We start from the raw sequence: 17960 nt of genomic DNA on the forward strand, positions 1-17960 counted from the left end.
ACCTGCCTGCATTAGCAAGAAGCAGCCCTTTCGGTGGGGCAAATAAAGCAGGGGATGGAGGTTGGAGGAACAGCTAAAAACCCAGACCCTTCCCACCAGCCCACACACCTCTAAATCCAGGGGGTATTCCCAAGACCCTGTCCCAGCTGAGGATAATGCCCCCTGCCAGCAGCCTCAACTGTGCTCCGGGCAGGGAGGGAGAGCTGGGAAAGGAGCCTGTGATCTGGGGCGCATCTGTCAATTATGCCAACCCCAGCAGCTGCAAAGCAGTGCAGAAGCAGCAATGCTGGAACCCAATATCCCAGCCCCAGGGAACCAGGGTGCCTGGCCCGCCATCAACCCTCCCAGTAAATGCTGCTTCACCAGAGGCCAGGGAGACAGGGAGGGCGTCACTCTGGAGTGGCCGACAGAGGCCACTGCATTCACAGCACAAGAGGGCTCCTTCAGCACCCGAATGGGAAGCACTCAGCACTGGCATAAGCAGGTACCATGCCAAGATGTCACTTACACCTGCTAGGAATTTGGCCCACAGCCCAGCTCCTGCTTCCCAGGCTGGCAAGGACTAGGACCACTGCAGAGGATGGAGACCAGGTGCTTGTGCAATGAGCCCCAGTCCAGCACTGGAGAGCTAAAAGGAATCAACTCCTGCAGTTCTCAGCTGGAGGAGTGGAGGGCGGCCAGAGGGGGACGGGAGAGAGGGAGAGACCCATCTCTCCAGTCATAGCAATTTACATGAATGTCCATCCAGGACTGTAACAGACCATTTCTGACCTGCAGAATGTCAGGACTTGACCCCAGAACTCCAGCATTGATTGATTGGCCAACTACCTGCCTAATCTCCATTGAAACAGACAGATCTTACCACTGGCAAAACAGAGACATGAGTGAGACAAGAGCTCCCGCTATCCCAGACAATCACCCTGGCAGGAAGGAGGATGGTACCTGGGGGCACATAGATACTGCATCAAGGTTATAGAGCAGAAAGCGTGAGGGCACGTGCAGAGGGATCAGAGACACGGATGTGTGTCTCAGACTCCACGCCTGAGGCTCAGCAGACAGTGACACCCTGCACTCAGAAGAGTCCCCGTGCATGAATCAGACAGGCAGGTCGCATGGGTCAGCACGACAGATGATTTATTAAAACTATGAAATGGTGCAAAAATATATATAAGCTATTAAAACATCCCAGCCAGGTCTGAGTAAGTCCAGAGTTCACGCCTTTTGAGCAGGTGTTTTGTTTGCTTTCTTCTTCTTCTTGGCTTTACCCTGCTTCCCCTGAGGCTCTTGGCCATGGCTCCCCTTGGCCTTCTTTGGCGACGGGCCCTCTGCACCTGCCTTTCCTGATCCTCCTTTCCTCTTTCTGTTCCTCTTCCGTGCTGCGGCCTGCCCTCCCTCTGGGCCTGCTTCTCTGCCACTCTCCGCCCCGTTCTCTGGGCCTGCCTCTCTGCCGCTCTCTGCCCCATTCTCCTGGAGAGCCTTTTTGCGGTTCTTGCGTTTCTTGGTAGCTGGCAGGAAGCCTTTCTTCTTCCGCTTGAAAGGCTTTGCTCCAGAGGTGTGCTCAGGCCGGGCCACTGCCTTCTCCTTTTTGGGGCGCCTGCAAACCAAAAGCACCAGAGATCATGGCACGTTGCAGCTAGGAAGGTGACGTGTGGCACAGCCTGCCCCCTATGGATGGCAGTATGGGCTAGTAATGGCAAGTGGCAGCATGAGCGTGTCACGGGAAGCATAACATAGCAAGCGAATAGAGTCAGTTACATTCTCTGAACATTTGCTCCTATCATACAACAGCCCCAGCGGGACCAGAATCCAAGCAGATAAACAACAGCTTCAGAGGAAGGCAACCCAGCTCCAATAATGAACAATGCTGTATACGTGTCTCTCTCTCCGCGTACACAAGTGTGGGGAGTGGGGGGACAGAAGGGGGAGTGAGAGACTTGATGGGGGGCAGCCAGCTCAAGGATGGAAAGGAGGATCCTGAGGGTTCCTACTTAACTTTTGGGCTCATTCCAGCCCCTGCAAGCCCTGCTCTCGCCGCCTGCTCCTGGCCTAGGCACGTGCAAGTTCTCACAGGGGTGGAGGCCCCAAAATATTTCCATTGCAGAGATGCTAGCCCCACCACCCCTGTATAAATTCATTTGTGAAGCAGCAGCAATTGCCCATGTTTGCAAGACGCTATGTGAAACCACACTCCCCTTTGATTCTATCTAGTGCCCTTTGTCCTCGTATGGCGTGACAGAGGAGGGAGGTCCAGGCAGTTTTCAGCCTGCCAGCAATCCCAACTGAGTCACCTCTAACCCTGCTAAGTTACACCAGCCTATGGCAAACCCAGCCACCCCCTAAAGTCCTCTGGAGGCAGTGTGACTCAGTGGAGCAGCTCGACAGTTAATCCAGGTCCATTTGCCTGCTGAACCAGTTAGGTTACAGCACTGCTATCAGCTACCGTGTCTCTCGGAACACACGGAGCAGGGATTCAGGAAAGGATCAAGTCTTGAATCTCCCTGGCTTCTTTCCTTGTTTTTCAATCCAGAAAACTGTTTTCAAGAGCGTACAAGTCAGAGTGTCTTCACTGCTGAGGTCTCGGGTTCTCAGGGCTGCCCATCAGTGACTCCACCCGGGAAAGATGGAGCCAAACTGCACCATTCAGTGTGCTGCGACACCTCCATCCCCCTCGTTCCAGCCTAAGGAACTGACGCAATCCAAGAATGATGCAGGGAATAAGATTTGGAATCCCTAAAACCTCCCCCAGGCACTGCCAGGCTGGTGGTTTAGGTAACAGCATTCGCTCATTATCCACCATTATAACACGACCCTTCAGCATCATTTAGACAGAACACCCTTGAGTTAGGCTGAAGAATGAGCATGTCTTGAAGGGGGTGAAAGTATCACAACCCCCTGCTTCATTAACTTAATTGGATTCCACTTTGTTCCTTATTTGACATGTTAGTCACCAACACTCACTCTGTCTCTGGTTATGGCAGCTGGGCCCTGTAAACTCAGGCAGGACATCAGAGGGACAGAGACTGCCTAGCAGTGGTTTCAGCTGTGGATAAAGAGTGCTAGTTCTGTTCCGTCACTGGTATGCTCTACCAGAGCTTCCACTACTGCATTAGCAGGACATAATATGTTTTTAGAGATTTATCCTAATTACTTCGATGGGCTTAAAACCCAAACTGCATGCCTGTGCATACTGTGAAATGAGTCTCTCACACTCCACAAGTCCCTCCCCTACAGATCATCTTACTGCCATGGAGGAATTATAACCTAGACGGAAAGCAGCCCTTGGCTGGGACCACATCTTCTAATGTCTGCATAATAATTAAACTGATGCCACCACCAGGAAGTGGCAAAGCTGTAAATTTGATTTTAGCCTGAAAACAAGACTGATTTCCAGGAACACAGCATTTCTTTCTGCAGAAATTTAATACAGCCCAACAACTAACCCACTTGGTCTGAGATATAACAGACACATTCAGCCTGTGCCTGACCCCCCACCCTGTTATTCTGAGAAGGTTTTAAAGCCTTGCTGAGGGACGCAGAAACTAATTTGTTCCCTACTCAGAGACTCACGAGGTAACAGAGCTCAAGGGAGTGGGGGCGCTAAAACAGTCACCTAAACCAGCTGACCTTGCCCTCTGGATCTGCTCTTCTCTTGCAATGGTCACAAGTGACCAGTGATCTTGAGATTCTAACTTGAGGCACCTCAGAAGGATCTGGGCACCCTACCCACTAAAGCGTTTTAATTTGGGCATCCAGAGACGACGGCTCCCAAAACCACAAGTCATTTCTGAAACGGCTGACCAGCTTGCTACTCAGACCCTTCCCTGGGCAGCTGGAGTATGGGAAATACCCACTGGTTGGGTATTTCTGCTCTCCTCATCCAGCCCGGCCTCCACAGTAGCTAGTCATACTCACACAGCTGGTCCCGTCTGCACTGCCAAGTGAAGTGGCTGGAGACAGCACAGCAGCTAACTGAAGGTGATCAGAGGTCAGGGAGAGCTTGTTACCCTTCCCCCAGGGCTGAGACACCTGTACATACTGCACTTGGTCTAACGAGGTCCCAACTCCACCAGCCCCATGAGCTCAGCTCAGGCTGACATTCAGTCTCTACCCAAGCAGCAAAGAATCCTGTGGCACCTTATAGACTAACAGACGTTTTGGAGCATGAGCTTTCTCTACCCAGTCTCCTATATAGCAAAGGCACTGATCTGTTTGTTCCTATTTCCCCAATCTGAGAAGCCAGAGCAGCACAGAAAGCCCAGGGCACAAGCTGGCCTAGAGGCCCCGGAGCTGAGGGTACATACGCAAATCCCAGCAGCTCCATGACGTTCCAGTAGAGACTGTCAAGGCGCACGGATTTCCCAAACCCCTCCTGCTGGCTCAGCGCTTGCAGCGTCTGACTCAGCTCCGCCAACTCCACATTCAGCTTCTGCAAGGAGAATTGTAGCAAATGAAGACAGACAAACAGTGAACTGCATTCAGTCCTCGTTCACAGTGGCACTGCACCCAGCTACTCCTTAAACCAAAAGCTACAACAGGCAAATCCCAGCCCTGAGCCAGCTCCCAGCAGCCATTAGGCTTTTCCTCTTCCTTAGGGACTGTCTATCTTACAGGGGACAATGCCCCAGTACACACCTCTAGTGCAAAGACATTACATCTGTGTCAAAACTGACTTGCACTTGTGTGGCTTATCCTGGTTTCAAACCCATCTGCCATCCTGTGGACACCCACCCTTCCATTCCTAGTCCCATAATGCCCCTGTAACAACACAGTATTGCTCGCATGAGAAAGGGATGTTAGAATGTCTCTTCATATAATAACATAACTACCACCCAGTGTCCTACCCTACAAAGTAGGGCAGTATCATTAGTCCCATTTTACAGATGGGGAAACTGAGGCTCGGGAAAAGAGAAAGTGACTTGTCCAAGCAGTGCCAGTTGAAGCAGCCCTATATAAGAGCTAGGTATTATTATAATTGTTGTGGCTGTTAAGGGTTTTTCTGCCATCAGACCCAGCTACTAACTTATTTTCTACAAGCTGTACAGGGATATAGACATGGGACTTGCACTGGCTTCAGTGGGAGCCATATGGTTAAAACCCCAGTGCAACTCTTGGAAATCCAGGCCTTCACGGAGGATGCAAACAGGACAGCTACTGACTGAAGCATCAAGCCTGTAACAGCATGTGTGATGGACTGAAACTGGAAGGGATCACAAATTCAGCCAAAGTCTGGGCTCACCTGCTGGTTCACAGTTTTGATGATGAAGTTCAACAGCTCCAAACACTTAATGACCTTCTCCTGGTCAACTTTCACCTTGAACTCGCTCACTGTCTTCAAACTCTGCAAAGGAAGGAAGGAAGACGGTGTATCAAACTGAAAAACAAAGAACTTCCCTCAAGAGAAAGCAGACAACAAGCGATTAGCAGGTTTAAAACATCACTAAAACACTCAGAGACAAGAGGCATCAGACTGCAGGAGAGCCTAAGATGATAAGTGCCGGGAACTGTTATCGGTTGGGTTAATAAACGTGACTGAACGAAGCAAGGCACGATCCTGCACTGCTGGGAGACTGCAGCAATCAGAGACCTACTACTATACGCTGGATAAAAGAGGAAAGTTAATATCTCACCCGCTAAAAGGAGAATTCCACTGCTGGAAAATAGCTACTACTAAGAGGTCACCATCCAATTCAACGGCAGCAGGACCGGGGATATACACACAACGTGCTAATACAAAACTCTATTAACACGTATGTTAGGAAGCGCCAATCGCCAGTCTCAAGAAGGATCTTGTCAATCAACGTATTCACCAAAAAGAAGAGGGAAAAAAAAGCTCTCTCTGTATTTCCTTTATGCACTGAAGGCTTTGAGACACCAGTACGGTTCTCCTTAAAGCAGAGACACGTGCAGAGATGTGTTAAAAGGAGGCCAGATTTATTTACGAGGGGAAAAAGGGAAAACAAAGCGTAAAGGGTGGCAGCAGCAGCCACCCTGCACAGAGATGCTGGGTCTTTGGTTACAGGTGTTAGAACCCTGCAGGCAGGTGCCCAAGTAAAGATCTGTCTATAGTGGAGTCAACAATAAGGCTACGATTTTTTTCACGGAGGTCGCAGAAGTCACAGAATCTGTGACTTCCAGTGACCGCCGTGACTTCAGCCCTGGCAGCCAGGAGCTGCGTTTGGTGGGGGTACCCCACAGCTCCAGGTTGCCATGGGCACCCCAGAGCTCTGAGCCACCACGGGCAGTGGGGGACCCTGGAGCTGCGAGCCCTCACAGGCAGTGGGGGGGCCCAGCACTGGGAGCGGGTCCCCATGGCTGAGCTCCCCGTTTTGTCATGGATATTTTTAGTAAAAGTCATGGATGATAAAAAGAAAAATTTACGGAAGCCTGTGACCTGTCCGTGACTTTTACTAAAAATATCCATGACAAATCTTAGCCTCAGTCCTCAGTGTTGCTACCTCACTGCACACCCTATGTTCTATGGTGGTGGGTGGCAGCTTCTCAACTCCAGCAAAATAGTTATTGATTTAGGTTTTTTAAAAAAAACAACATTCCAACAAGAGTTTTCACTCCTATCTTGACATCCGCAGTACCTCAGGCAATTACAACTAATGCAGTGAAAGGAGAACAAACCAAACAGCCACTCCCCCAATGAATAACCATGCTGCAAAAAAAAAAAAAAAAATTCCCCTCAAAAGCCATGCAACAGTCTCTGAAGGTCAACAAATCCGGACTGCTGTGGAGAGAGCCGCATGGCCATCTGGCTAGAGGGAAGTAGAGGCAGAGACAAGCGGAACAGTCAGGCTGGTGGAGAAAGTTTAGGCTCAGATTTACATCCTGGTATTATTATTATGTAAGTTACCAATAAAGCATGGTGGAGGAGAATACTATGATTTAAATCGATCATTTTTACATTAAAAAAATAAACCTACAGTCACCTATTGGTGATAAGCTCAATCAGACAAATGATTGCCAATCACCCAGCGCAGAAGAAGCCAATATTAATTCTTGTAGCTTGTGCAAGCTTTAATGGTGCAGAAGCTGGAGAGAATGATTTTAATGAAATCGGATCCAGACACGGTTTAACCTATTGGGTTTCTCATCCAGCTTGTGCTCATTTTTTGACAAGGGCAATGAAGATCTTTTCCTCCAAGTGTGAAAGCACATGAGTTTATTAGAATCCTTGTGCACATTTCAGCTGGGATGATGAAAGTTGCCTAGGAAGCCTTGGACACCCAATTCCCATTCTATTTTACATTGCTTCTTACACTGCATTCATCACCATAGTATTTGTGCACCTTCCAGCAATGCATTACATGAGGCGACTAACTTCTGTCAAGACTGTTTATGCCTCTCATCCTCTCTGCAGAGGAAGACACGTGCACAAGGGAGGCGGTTTTAAGTTATTATACATGCTGCACTGTGGAGCATTGGAGAAGGCAGGCCAACGCAATGTGCTTTGCATCTGAAATGGAAGGTAGTGAGGTTTCTGATGGTCTTCAGTCCCCGGAGGAGTTTGTTTCCCAGCTGCGGGTCAGCGCATTTTAATGAGAATTGTCTCCAAATCCCATCAGCAGCTTTGAAAAATATTAGCCCAAGTATTCTTGCCATTTGCAGCAGAGACTGCTGTTTGTACATCACAAGTCTGCAGGAGGGTTGGTTTTCTTCCTTCCACCCACAAAACTCCATGAAAGAAACTCTACATAGTCTGTCTAGGTATGCAAGTCACTATTCAATTTCTACTACTGAACGTGTGCAATTTCTACTACTGAACGCTCAAATTTTAAAATATATTTTACAAATGTAAAGCAAAAGTGATTACCAACAACAAATGGCACACCGCATATACAGCAAATATGTAACTATTCTAACAATACTTCAGGCATCTTGAGAGATATTAACTAAACCCCTGCAAAGTTGATAAATAGCCTCCTATTATACAAGGGAAAACACAGCCATGGAGAGGTGAAATGACTTGTCCAAGGTTATGGAACTTGTAGTTAAAGATCCTTCACAAGGACAGCTTACTGATCAAATTACCCCGTCACCCTCTCTAACCATCACAGGAAATGCTGTTTACACCCTTTATGTCCACACTGGCACTATTGGCCAATCCCAATATTTTCTATTACTTCCGTTGTCGCTACTCTAAGAACCACCAGTGCCACTTAAGGAAACTCAGCTCAGACTTCAGCTCAGCAACACCCTCGCCAGTTAATCATTCTAGCACATCCGAGTTGTCAGCATATTTGGGCAGGTCATTCTCCAAGAGTTAAAAATATGAAGACAGTTTTCACAGTTGGAATTCCCATCTCACTCCAAGCCAAATACCAGCAGCACAGTCTCTGCCTCGTCCTGCTCACGTTCACAGGGGATCTGCTGCCTCTGAAGGCAGCGTGTGGCATTTCTTATTCTAAGCCTTACCGCGCATAGGGCTGCTGTCTGGAGTGCAAAGCACAACTGGAATTTGCCAATTCACTATTTTTACTGTGTTACTAAAAGCCAGTGAGAGAGACAAAAAACAGTCTTCAACAGAGGAACAGAGCAGGAGGAAGCAGAGTCCGGTGCTTTGGGGGCTAGCCTGGGACTTGAGACGCCGGAGTTCAAATTCCCTGCTCAGCCACAGGCTTCCTGTATAATCCCAGGCAAGTATCTATGTGCATCCATGTCCATCTGTGAAATGGGGATAACACCACATGCCTACATCATGGAGACTGTGAAGTGCTCAGATACTACAGCAGTAGGGGGTCATGGAAGTACAACTGACAGAAAATAGCACATGTAACCTCCATAGAAGTGATAACACAAAGCATATACCCGGGAGATGGAGAAAACACACGCACACAGAGAGAGAAATATAGTCCCAGGCTAGGAAGTTATTGCACATTTGTAGCCAGGAAACTTCAGAAGAGAAGGGAAAGCAGAAGGGAAATGCCCTCAACTTCCCTCTTAAAAACAGGTCACAGACTCGCTCCCACGTTTAGTACAACTCTTGCCACCAAACTGGCACACACTTGCATACCCAGTCTGGAGAGACAATTCCTATGGTAATTATAGCAGGTATAATTCAAGGTAACTAAGCATGCAGGTAAGACCCCTGCATGTACACAGTGTATATGCAGTTACCTGATTTGCAAGCACCATCATGGTAACTTGGTGAAATCAGGAGGAGTCACACTCCTCAACCAGCTACAAATCTGACCTTTAGAAATCAGAACAAAATACAAACCCAGGACCTGATCCTGCTGCTTTGCGCTGCTGGATCTCTGCCCTTGCGCAGGGCTCCACTGAAGTCAATGGGGAGTCACCTTGCATGCAGGGGTTTGCAGAACCTGAGACTTCGTCGTATAAAATGTTTAAGACCTTGAGTTTCCCGCTACTGCCAAGGGCTTGAACTTACATCAGGTGTTTAAAAAAAAACAAGCAAACAAATAGCTGAGCTGATCCAAAACCCAAGCTGTCCCCCTCTCTCAGATACTTTCAGTAGCATCTGAGCACCTTGTTATCTTTAACCATAACATCTCTGTGAGGTGGGGCAAGGCTAAGATGCCCATTTTACAGATGGTATCAGAGACAAAATATATCTACACTGCAATGCAAATCCCCACAGCACCCAGTCTGAGCCCAGGTCAACTGACTTGAGCTCCCAGGGCTAAAATAGCTGCATAGCTGTTTGGGCTCAGGCTGGAGCCCAGGCTCGGAGATTTCACTACCACCCCTTCCCACCTTGCCGGGTCTACACTGCAATTTTTAGCCCTGTAGCCCGAGCCCTGCAAGCCCAAGTCAGCTGACCCAGGACAGCCATGGCTGTGCCTCAGGTATTTTACTGCAATGTAGATGTACCCACTGAGGATAAATCCAAGCCCAGGGTCGTGCAGGAAGTCTGTGGCAGAGCAGGAGTTGAACCAGTATCTCCAGAGTCCAAGGCCAGTACCCGAACCTGAGAGATACCTTTCCTTCCTGCAGACACCTGGGGGGGGAGGGGGGAGAGGGAGGGTGTTAGTGGACAGACACCAGGGCAGTCAAACAGGCCCTACAGGTTCAACACTTCTCAAAGCCTTTACATTTCAGCGTGGGTCGCTCTGCCGCCTGAGGGAGCCCCAAGCGGGATGGCTTCTTGCCTGGTACTTTTGAAGTGGGAACTGTTAGTCTAGGCTGATACGAAACACAGCAATATCCCAGAAGATCATTCTGTTACAGAGAGAGGAGGGCCGGTTTCCTAGCTCAGGGCTCCGGCACCAGTTCAAAATTCTATATCCCTGGCACACCCTCCAGCATATTTTGTTATACAAAACAAACAGCCCTTCACCCTGACCTGTCAGTCACCGCTCTGTGGGGTGGATCTTCCATTCAGTCAAACAAACCTCACAGTCAAGCTGCGTTTTTTCCACACACCACGTGCTATCCCCATCCTTCCCTCCTCCCACACAACAGACCAGGTTGCTGATGGATGGATGTACAGATTAGTGATGGAGCACTATGCCAGATGTCTGCAGCATTCACGCACCTTTCACTGCCTCACACCTCCTGGTACACCCCAACATTGCCAAGGAAACTTCTGTTTTAAAGGTTATTTTCCAGCACCAGCAAACAGCTCAGTGAGCTTTTCAAATTACGGGAAGTCCACTCTAACGTTTAGAGAGAAGTTCACTTCCTCATTGTTACACAGAGTCACAAGTAGAAAGGATTTCTCTAGTTAGGGCCAAAAGAAAAAAAACCAAACAGCCTAATAAAAAAAATACCCAAAGCATTCAATCTTCAGTACTTTTATGGGAGCCATCACCATGTTATCTGAGCACACGTATTTATTCTCAAGATACCCGAGAGTAAGGAAGTGCTACTATCCAGATTTTACAGATGGGGAACCGAGGCACAAAAAGGCCAAGTGACTTGATTAAGGTCACTCAAGGAGCCTGCAGCATCCTAATCACTACCTCTCCAGCGGATTTTCACTACTTTTGCAACAGATGAGCCAGGCCCTAACCTATGACCTCATGGATACAAAACCACAACACTTCCACAGTTCCACCAAGCCCCTGCACTCATCATCTTTGGCCCCAACCAACTACAGTTTGCTCAATCATTTAATTTCAGCACGGGCAAAAGGTTTCAGATGGATAGGCCTGAAGACTCGGTTTACCCACCTAACAGCTCCAGTGTAGGCAGCATCTGTGGAATCTGAGGATTCTTCTCCATTTGTACATTAAGGAAGGGCTGTCAAACCGTACTCCCTAACAAAATGGTAGCTATCACCAACACTATGGAGGAGGCAGCATATTATCTCCTCCCCAGAATGCCTGGTGAGAAATTAGGCTCAAACCTCAAAATATATTTCCTTTCCTGCCCATTTACAGAGGTTGTGCAGAAAGGTGGGTGAATTCCATGCAGCCCCGTTATATGCATATGGCTGATAGTGCAGGAAGCAGGAGGTGCAGGCCAGGATGGCAGGGCACAATTACTTAGCCTGGAAAGGACCAGTGTTAGTGGGGACATGGTCGTTAATGAGTGGGAAAGGAAGCGAATCAGACCCTCTTTTGTCCCTGGCCACGAGAGACCAAACAGATCCCGCTCAAAAGAGGATCACTGGAGGACTCTACATTTTCTCTGCAACATTTATTTTGGCAGACATGGAAAAAAAATCTGCAAAAACAAGTTCACACAGAAAAAATTATTTTTTTTCTGAGTTTAAAGCTTTAAAGCCATATAACAATACTGAAAAAGACACACTATAGGACGGCCAGAGTGCAGGGGATGGAATAAACACGACTGAACGCTTCCTCAGCAATATTTAGTGTGCACAGAGCACCTTAACAGCACTGCTGCATCTGCACAGCCATTCAGCAAGCTGGCTAGCATCTAGCTAGCGCAGGCACATCCACACAAACTGCTGCCTAGATGTGCCCACAGATACACATAGGGACTCGCTGGCTCAGGAGATCATCAGGACACACACATTGTGGATGCATTTTTAAAACAGGACTTGGTGATTTTCACAGCCATGCAAATTAAGACACCAACCCAGGTTATCAAATGTCACGCACTCTGGAGACTAAAGCTGGTCTACATGGGAAAGTTTTACCAGTTATATGGTTTCACTCTCTCCCCCCGTGTGAAAGCTCTAATCCCACTAGTGGTTTTTTCCAGTGTAGTTTCAACCTCTTCCTAAGCAACATAAACAAACCCCCAAAAGCCACTCTAATACCAGAATAAGAGAGCATCCACATGGGGTGTTATAACGGCACAAGTAGATCAACACTGAATTCACACCTCAGGTTATATGGGGGGGACGACTTTCCCAGGTAGACAAGGCCTAAAATGATCACCCATGGGGGTAGACGGATTCTCACACACACACACCACAGCATGGGATGTTAGCATTTTCCTTTGCACACCTCAGGTACTGACTATAGCCAGAGTCTTCATTCCAGGGTAGACAGGCTAATGGTCTGATGTGATATCAAATTCAGCACAAGTTTCCCAGCACAGCAATGGGTTGAACACCGAACAGCAGCACTGTCTGCTGACCCTTCCTTCCCTTTGTACAGGATGCTACATTGATAGGAAATTAAAAATAATCCAGGCCATCCCAGAATGTACTTACAGGAGAAGACAGAAGAAAAACAAAAAAACAAAAAACCACCAACCAGCAAACCACCATTTACAAGCCAAGAAAAGACTGACCTTCACAGACAGGTTTTCCACAAAGGCTCAGTAATAAATGTACCAATTTTCCAGTGACACTTCTCATAACTCTCTTCCATTTCCCTCTGGCTTTCAACTCTCAACACCTACTTACAACCTCAGTTGCAGCATCCTGTGCAAGAGTTGACAGGGAGCTGGTCACACAGCATTAGAGAGTTGGCCACAGAAAAGCAAGTGCGGTTTCTGGTGAGGAGATACCCCACAAATGCACTCAATCTGTCCAAGACTTAGAATTACCCAGGCCCCTAACCAAATTTTATCAATGGGTCACTGGCTCTGAGACTACTTTAAAGGCAGGACAGCAGCAGAGTAGGACAAAGAGAAAACTGAGCTCTACAGACACAGAGGGTGAGGGAATGCATCAACGTGAGGAGAATTCAGGGCAGCTGCATCTGAAATTAGATCTTTATAATGTAGTGACATCAGCTAGCGATTTGGCCAATAAATTGCAAAGCCAATGTATATGCGACCCCTGCTCCATGAAAACATATAGCGAATGTGGAGGGAGTCCTAGGTTCTGCCACTGGACCTGCTGTGTGACTCTGAGCAATTCATTTGAGAACGCGGTGCCTTAGTTTCTCCATGTGCAAAATGGGGATAATGCTACTTCTCTAAAACGGTGCTGTTGCAAGGTTTAATGGGGAGACGGTCGTGGAGAGAGCACTGGATTTGGACTCAGGAGACCTGGGTTCTATTCCTGACTCTGCCACTGGCCCACTGCATGACCATGATGTTTGTGCTACTCTTCAGGAAGCTGGGAGTCTTGGGTTTCAGTGAAATGGTCTTTATTTACTGAGTACGTCAACAACGTGATGGCTGATCCCTCCTTTTTTAATGCCCTTTCAGATCAGCCCTTTTCATCAGTCATGTAAGAATAGGTACTATTATTATTACTATTAATAAACATCGCTAAGGCTCTTTGAGAGCCTCAGGTGAATGGAGCTAGTAGAGTGGCAAGTATTATTATTATTCCTTTTTCATTGTCAACAGCGTCATGTTGTCTAGGTCCCCAAATTAGGGCAACTTTAAAAGCTGCAGTAATATATTTTTTAAAAAGTACCCGCAATGGAACAAGGAGAACGAAAGTGCTCCACCATTAACTATTTTGCACAGAGTTCCACCCTCACTAGGGGCCCTCCATGGACAGCTCTGTGCATGCGTGGCCGTTTGCTCTGGCTGTATGGAGGTGCAGTGACTGTGCAAGCAGAAAGGAGATTCCCTTGCAGTGCCCGGGAGTGAGTGAGCACACACAGGAAACATGGTTTGTGCAAGATCAAATCCTCTACGAAGTATCTGGCTGTCCTGCCATCTGTGAGGCACCACCACAAGGGCTGGGGAGAAAGTGAGCATGAATCCCCAGCGGTTGTGTCGTGCATGTTTTCTAAGTGTGTGAAAATAGCTTGGGAACAAATGAGGTCAAGGAAGCTTATATAAATAAAAGAGGCAGAGCCCTGCAGCAGCCAGGGCTGCTATTTCAAGCAGCTGTCTCATCATTTAAGGTTCCCAAACAACTGATTCTCCCTCTTTTGTCTTTTAGTTTTGCACAGGGACACAGATATTGCAATAATATCCACCAACGCAGCTCTCTCACATGGCTCCCTTCCTGTGCTGCCATCCATGGCCATCGCAAAGCAGAACTCCGATCTGGAGGCATGTAACACAATCACCGAGGCAAGACGGGAAAGCAAAACACAGAAAACGGCTTCCACTTCTCTCCTGCAGCCCTTGCCTTGCTGCGTCCAACTTCCATCTGGGAAATCACTGGCATTGCTGCTGCAAACCTGACTGACAGCTGCTAGAACAGAACTCAACCCTCCTGACCACTGCTCCCCAGTGAGCCGTGCTGCTGTTTAAACAGCCGGCGCACCGGTTAGCAAAGAGCCACTTTAAAGTTCCGGCTTTTCAGGTTATTTCAGACGCTGCCCTCACACCGTCACCTCTTTGGAAAACAGAGGCTCAGGGAGTGGTGCAGGACATTTGGAGACTATTGAGCTATTCATGTCTAAATCCAACCTCCCGCTAGTAACAAGCGAGTTCTGTTACTACCTCCCAGCTGCCGGTACGTAATGGGTTGCTCGTCTCAGTCCGGTTCCCAGTGGACTCATCTCAGAAGCCTGACACAGCTGGCACTGAAGGGCACCCTTGCTGGCTGAGTTTGCAGCAGGATCATGGGCTGAACAGGCCACTGAGACTGAACGCCCTAGTGAGCAGGAAGCTCCTCGCGCCTCTTCCTATGCCCTACCTAGTCTGTAGCTAAACAAAGGCATTTCTAGATTTTGAGGCCAGAAAGAATTATACCACCACCTCGTCTGACTTCCTGCACAACACAGGCAAAGAACCTCACCCAAAAGAGACTGCATCACAGCCCCTCACATCTGTTTCAACTAGAGCCTCTTTTTTTAAGAAGATGTCCAGTCTTGACTGAGGGCACGTCTATAACTTGGAGGTGGAGGTGCAATTCCCAGCTCTGATTGAGCTGGGATGCTAAAAAGAGAATGCAGCCACGGCGCAGAGCGGCAAGAGAGGCACCAGGATGTGCCTGTCAGAGACACAGCTAGGTACCGGGGTGGCTTACTCCCCTGCTGCTCTTGCCACTGCAGGAACTGTCTCTCTAAGCCCATTAGCTTGAGGAGCGCTCTCGCCAGTGTCTCCCCTCACACCCCCAGCTCAAAGTGCAGACACACCCTTGGAAACTTTGAGAACCCACCAAGTTCCTAGGTAAGTTGTCCCAATGGTTAATTACCATCACTTAAAAATTTGTGCCTTATTTACACTCCGAATTTGTCCAGCTTCAGCTTCTAACCACTGGATCTGCCATGCGTCTTTTTCTCCTGGAGATAAGCCAGGATTTGAACCTGTGCCCACTTGCTAAGAATTTTTCCACTAGACCATCAAGCCACCGCATGTTTCTTGTGCTATCAGTCAGGCACTGTCTAGGTTACTCAGTACAACAACAGCCCACAACACCTGGTGCTCTTTTTGCAGCAAGGTCTGTTACAGCATTTGTAACTTTGGAAACAATTTTCTGGCACAACGTTCAACCTCGCAATGCACTAAATCGCTCAACTAAACCAGAAACAGGCAAAACATTTTACAATGAATTAGGAATTATACACCGTGTATTTGTACACCACCACCACAACCCTTAGCACTTAACCAGCATTTTATGGGGCTAGTTCTGCAATTCTTGATGTCAGTTATACACCAGTGTAAATGCACTGATTTCAGAGACGTTACACTGGTATAAAACTCGCGCATGGCATTGGAAATTCAGACCCTACAGCTGGGATTTTCCAGCCATAGGGGTCTAGATGCCCATATACCATTGATATTCAGTGGGAATTGGGAGGTTAATTCCTTTAGGAATTCTTGAAAATCCCCATCTACCTGAACCACATTGTGGCAATTTTTGTTAAATTGCAAACAAATATCCACAGAAATGGAAAGGGATGAAGAATCATTCAGCTCAGCAACAGCTCATGTCACTACCACTGGATCCTGAACTGAATGATATGGATGCATCGTAAAATTCAATGGGTATCACTAATGTGACACATGACCCTCTTGTGAGCCCTGCAGGTATATAACAGGGCCTGCTGGCTAGAGAGAGACATGGTGACACAGAAGGTTTGCTGAGGAAAATAGTTGATCTGATTCTACTCATCGTGTTGTTGATGTAATCATTAAGAAAATACATTTTACTGAAACCCAAGACTCCCTGATTTCTCGAGAGTACTACAAAGGTCACCCCTGAGTTTCTTAAAATAGATTTGCTTGGAATTCTTGTTCCTACTCAACGAAGAAAAATTCAGTCTGTGGCCAACATTCTAATACTGCTTATTGCTACAGAAACTTCCGACCATCATAACCAATTAAAAATGTGTGAAGAATGAAAGCTACACTCAGAGAGATGATAATAATACAGGTAAGACCTTAACCAATACGAGTCACTGAAATTAAGCCCTATCAGTTCATTGAGATCACTTCTTGTATTGTTTCGGAACACTCACTCCCAAAGTACCAGAATTAGCATGGAGCCATCATTCTTTTGCTCTAGCTGTGCTGCAATCTTTGCATCACTGTATTTTTAGAACAAATGATTTTAGGGTTCTCTCGGCAAATATCCATCTGCCATTAGCAGCAAGTGGTCAGGGCTATGCCAGGGGACCAGGAGCCAGGACTCCTGGGTTCTAAATCTGGGTTCCACTTAAGACCATACGCAAGTCAAGTCACTTTACCTCTTTGCCTTACAAGTTTATGTAGTTGTAAAACAGGTCATTAGAGTATTGAATCTAAAATGCCTAAAATGTTCTGACTCAGGCAAGTTTACTTCTCATGCTTAGCCTCTTCCACTTGGATCCACGCCCTCTTGTATTAGACCTACAGCCAAGCATCCCAGGCCTGTTATATATGATACAAAATGGCCATGTCCTACAGAATGCAGGAGTTCATGTGGCATGAACACCAAAGAACGCTTTCGCTAGGTACTAGGCAGTCCAGATTCAGATCAAATGTAAATGAGTGCAAATGCAATGAAGTCAATTTAATGGATCCAAAGCAATTGTACCGCATCTGAATTTGGCCCTATGAGCCCATGAGGTACAGGTGCAGAAAAGGCATCCAGTAGGCACTACCCACGTTTAACCTGCTGGTTCTCATTACCTCTGTGATCTGATTGGTACTCTCTCTGATCAGCTCCTCCCACTCTTCCTCTGTGGTCATGGAGAGCTTCAAATCCCGAGTCTGCAGGGCCTTCTGGAGAAGCATACACGCCTGCGTCTGGAAGGAAAAGAGAGGGACACGTGAAATTCCGCTCTTTTTGCAGGATAGCATTAGCCACCTACCTACAGACCATTGAAACCCCCAGCTAAATATGGCAATAGTCCGCATTAGACTCACCAGCACAGTTAATGCTTTGTCACAGAACATTCATTCTCCCTTTCAGAGTCATTCCTAACACAAGGCACTCGAGTAACAGACTGGAATTATTCGGTAGAATGGATGCATTTAAAATGGGAGTCAAGCAGGTGGAGAGATCGCCGTTATTTCAGAATCAACCTTTTATGGCAGTGCAACGTATATATAGTCTCCATAAATCTGTAAGCAACCTTTTCAGTCACTTTACCTTTTATTGCACTCTAGCGCTGTTGGTAAATGCATTACACACAAAACATAAGAGATTGGAGCTGGCAGCCTAGCGAATGCTCCATTTCAAACGGAAGCCCCAGATGGAAACTCCAGCTCAAAGCAGACTCAGCTTA

General features: G+C 47.4%; 1 protein-coding gene across 1 annotated transcript in view; it reads right to left on the reverse strand.

Annotated features, from left to right (window-relative positions):
• Positions 1-1117: 1117 nt before the first annotated feature.
• The window catches only part of MYBBP1A (MYB binding protein 1a), a 73528-nt gene continuing 56685 nt past the window's right edge, over positions 1118-17960 (reverse strand). The window contains exons 24-27 of the mRNA XM_050929436.1: positions 17362-17478; positions 5237-5338; positions 4302-4426; positions 1118-1594 (exon numbers count right to left, since the gene is read on the reverse strand). Of these exons, the coding sequence (XP_050785393.1) occupies positions 1213-1594; positions 4302-4426; positions 5237-5338; positions 17362-17478 (726 nt within the window). The 3' untranslated portion in view covers positions 1118-1212. The remainder of the gene's footprint in view (positions 1595-4301; positions 4427-5236; positions 5339-17361; positions 17479-17960) is intronic.

The sequence above is a fragment of the Gopherus flavomarginatus genome, chromosome 19 (genome assembly GCF_025201925.1).
Source record: "Gopherus flavomarginatus isolate rGopFla2 chromosome 19, rGopFla2.mat.asm, whole genome shotgun sequence".
Lineage (NCBI taxonomy): Eukaryota > Metazoa > Chordata > Testudines > Testudinidae > Gopherus > Gopherus flavomarginatus.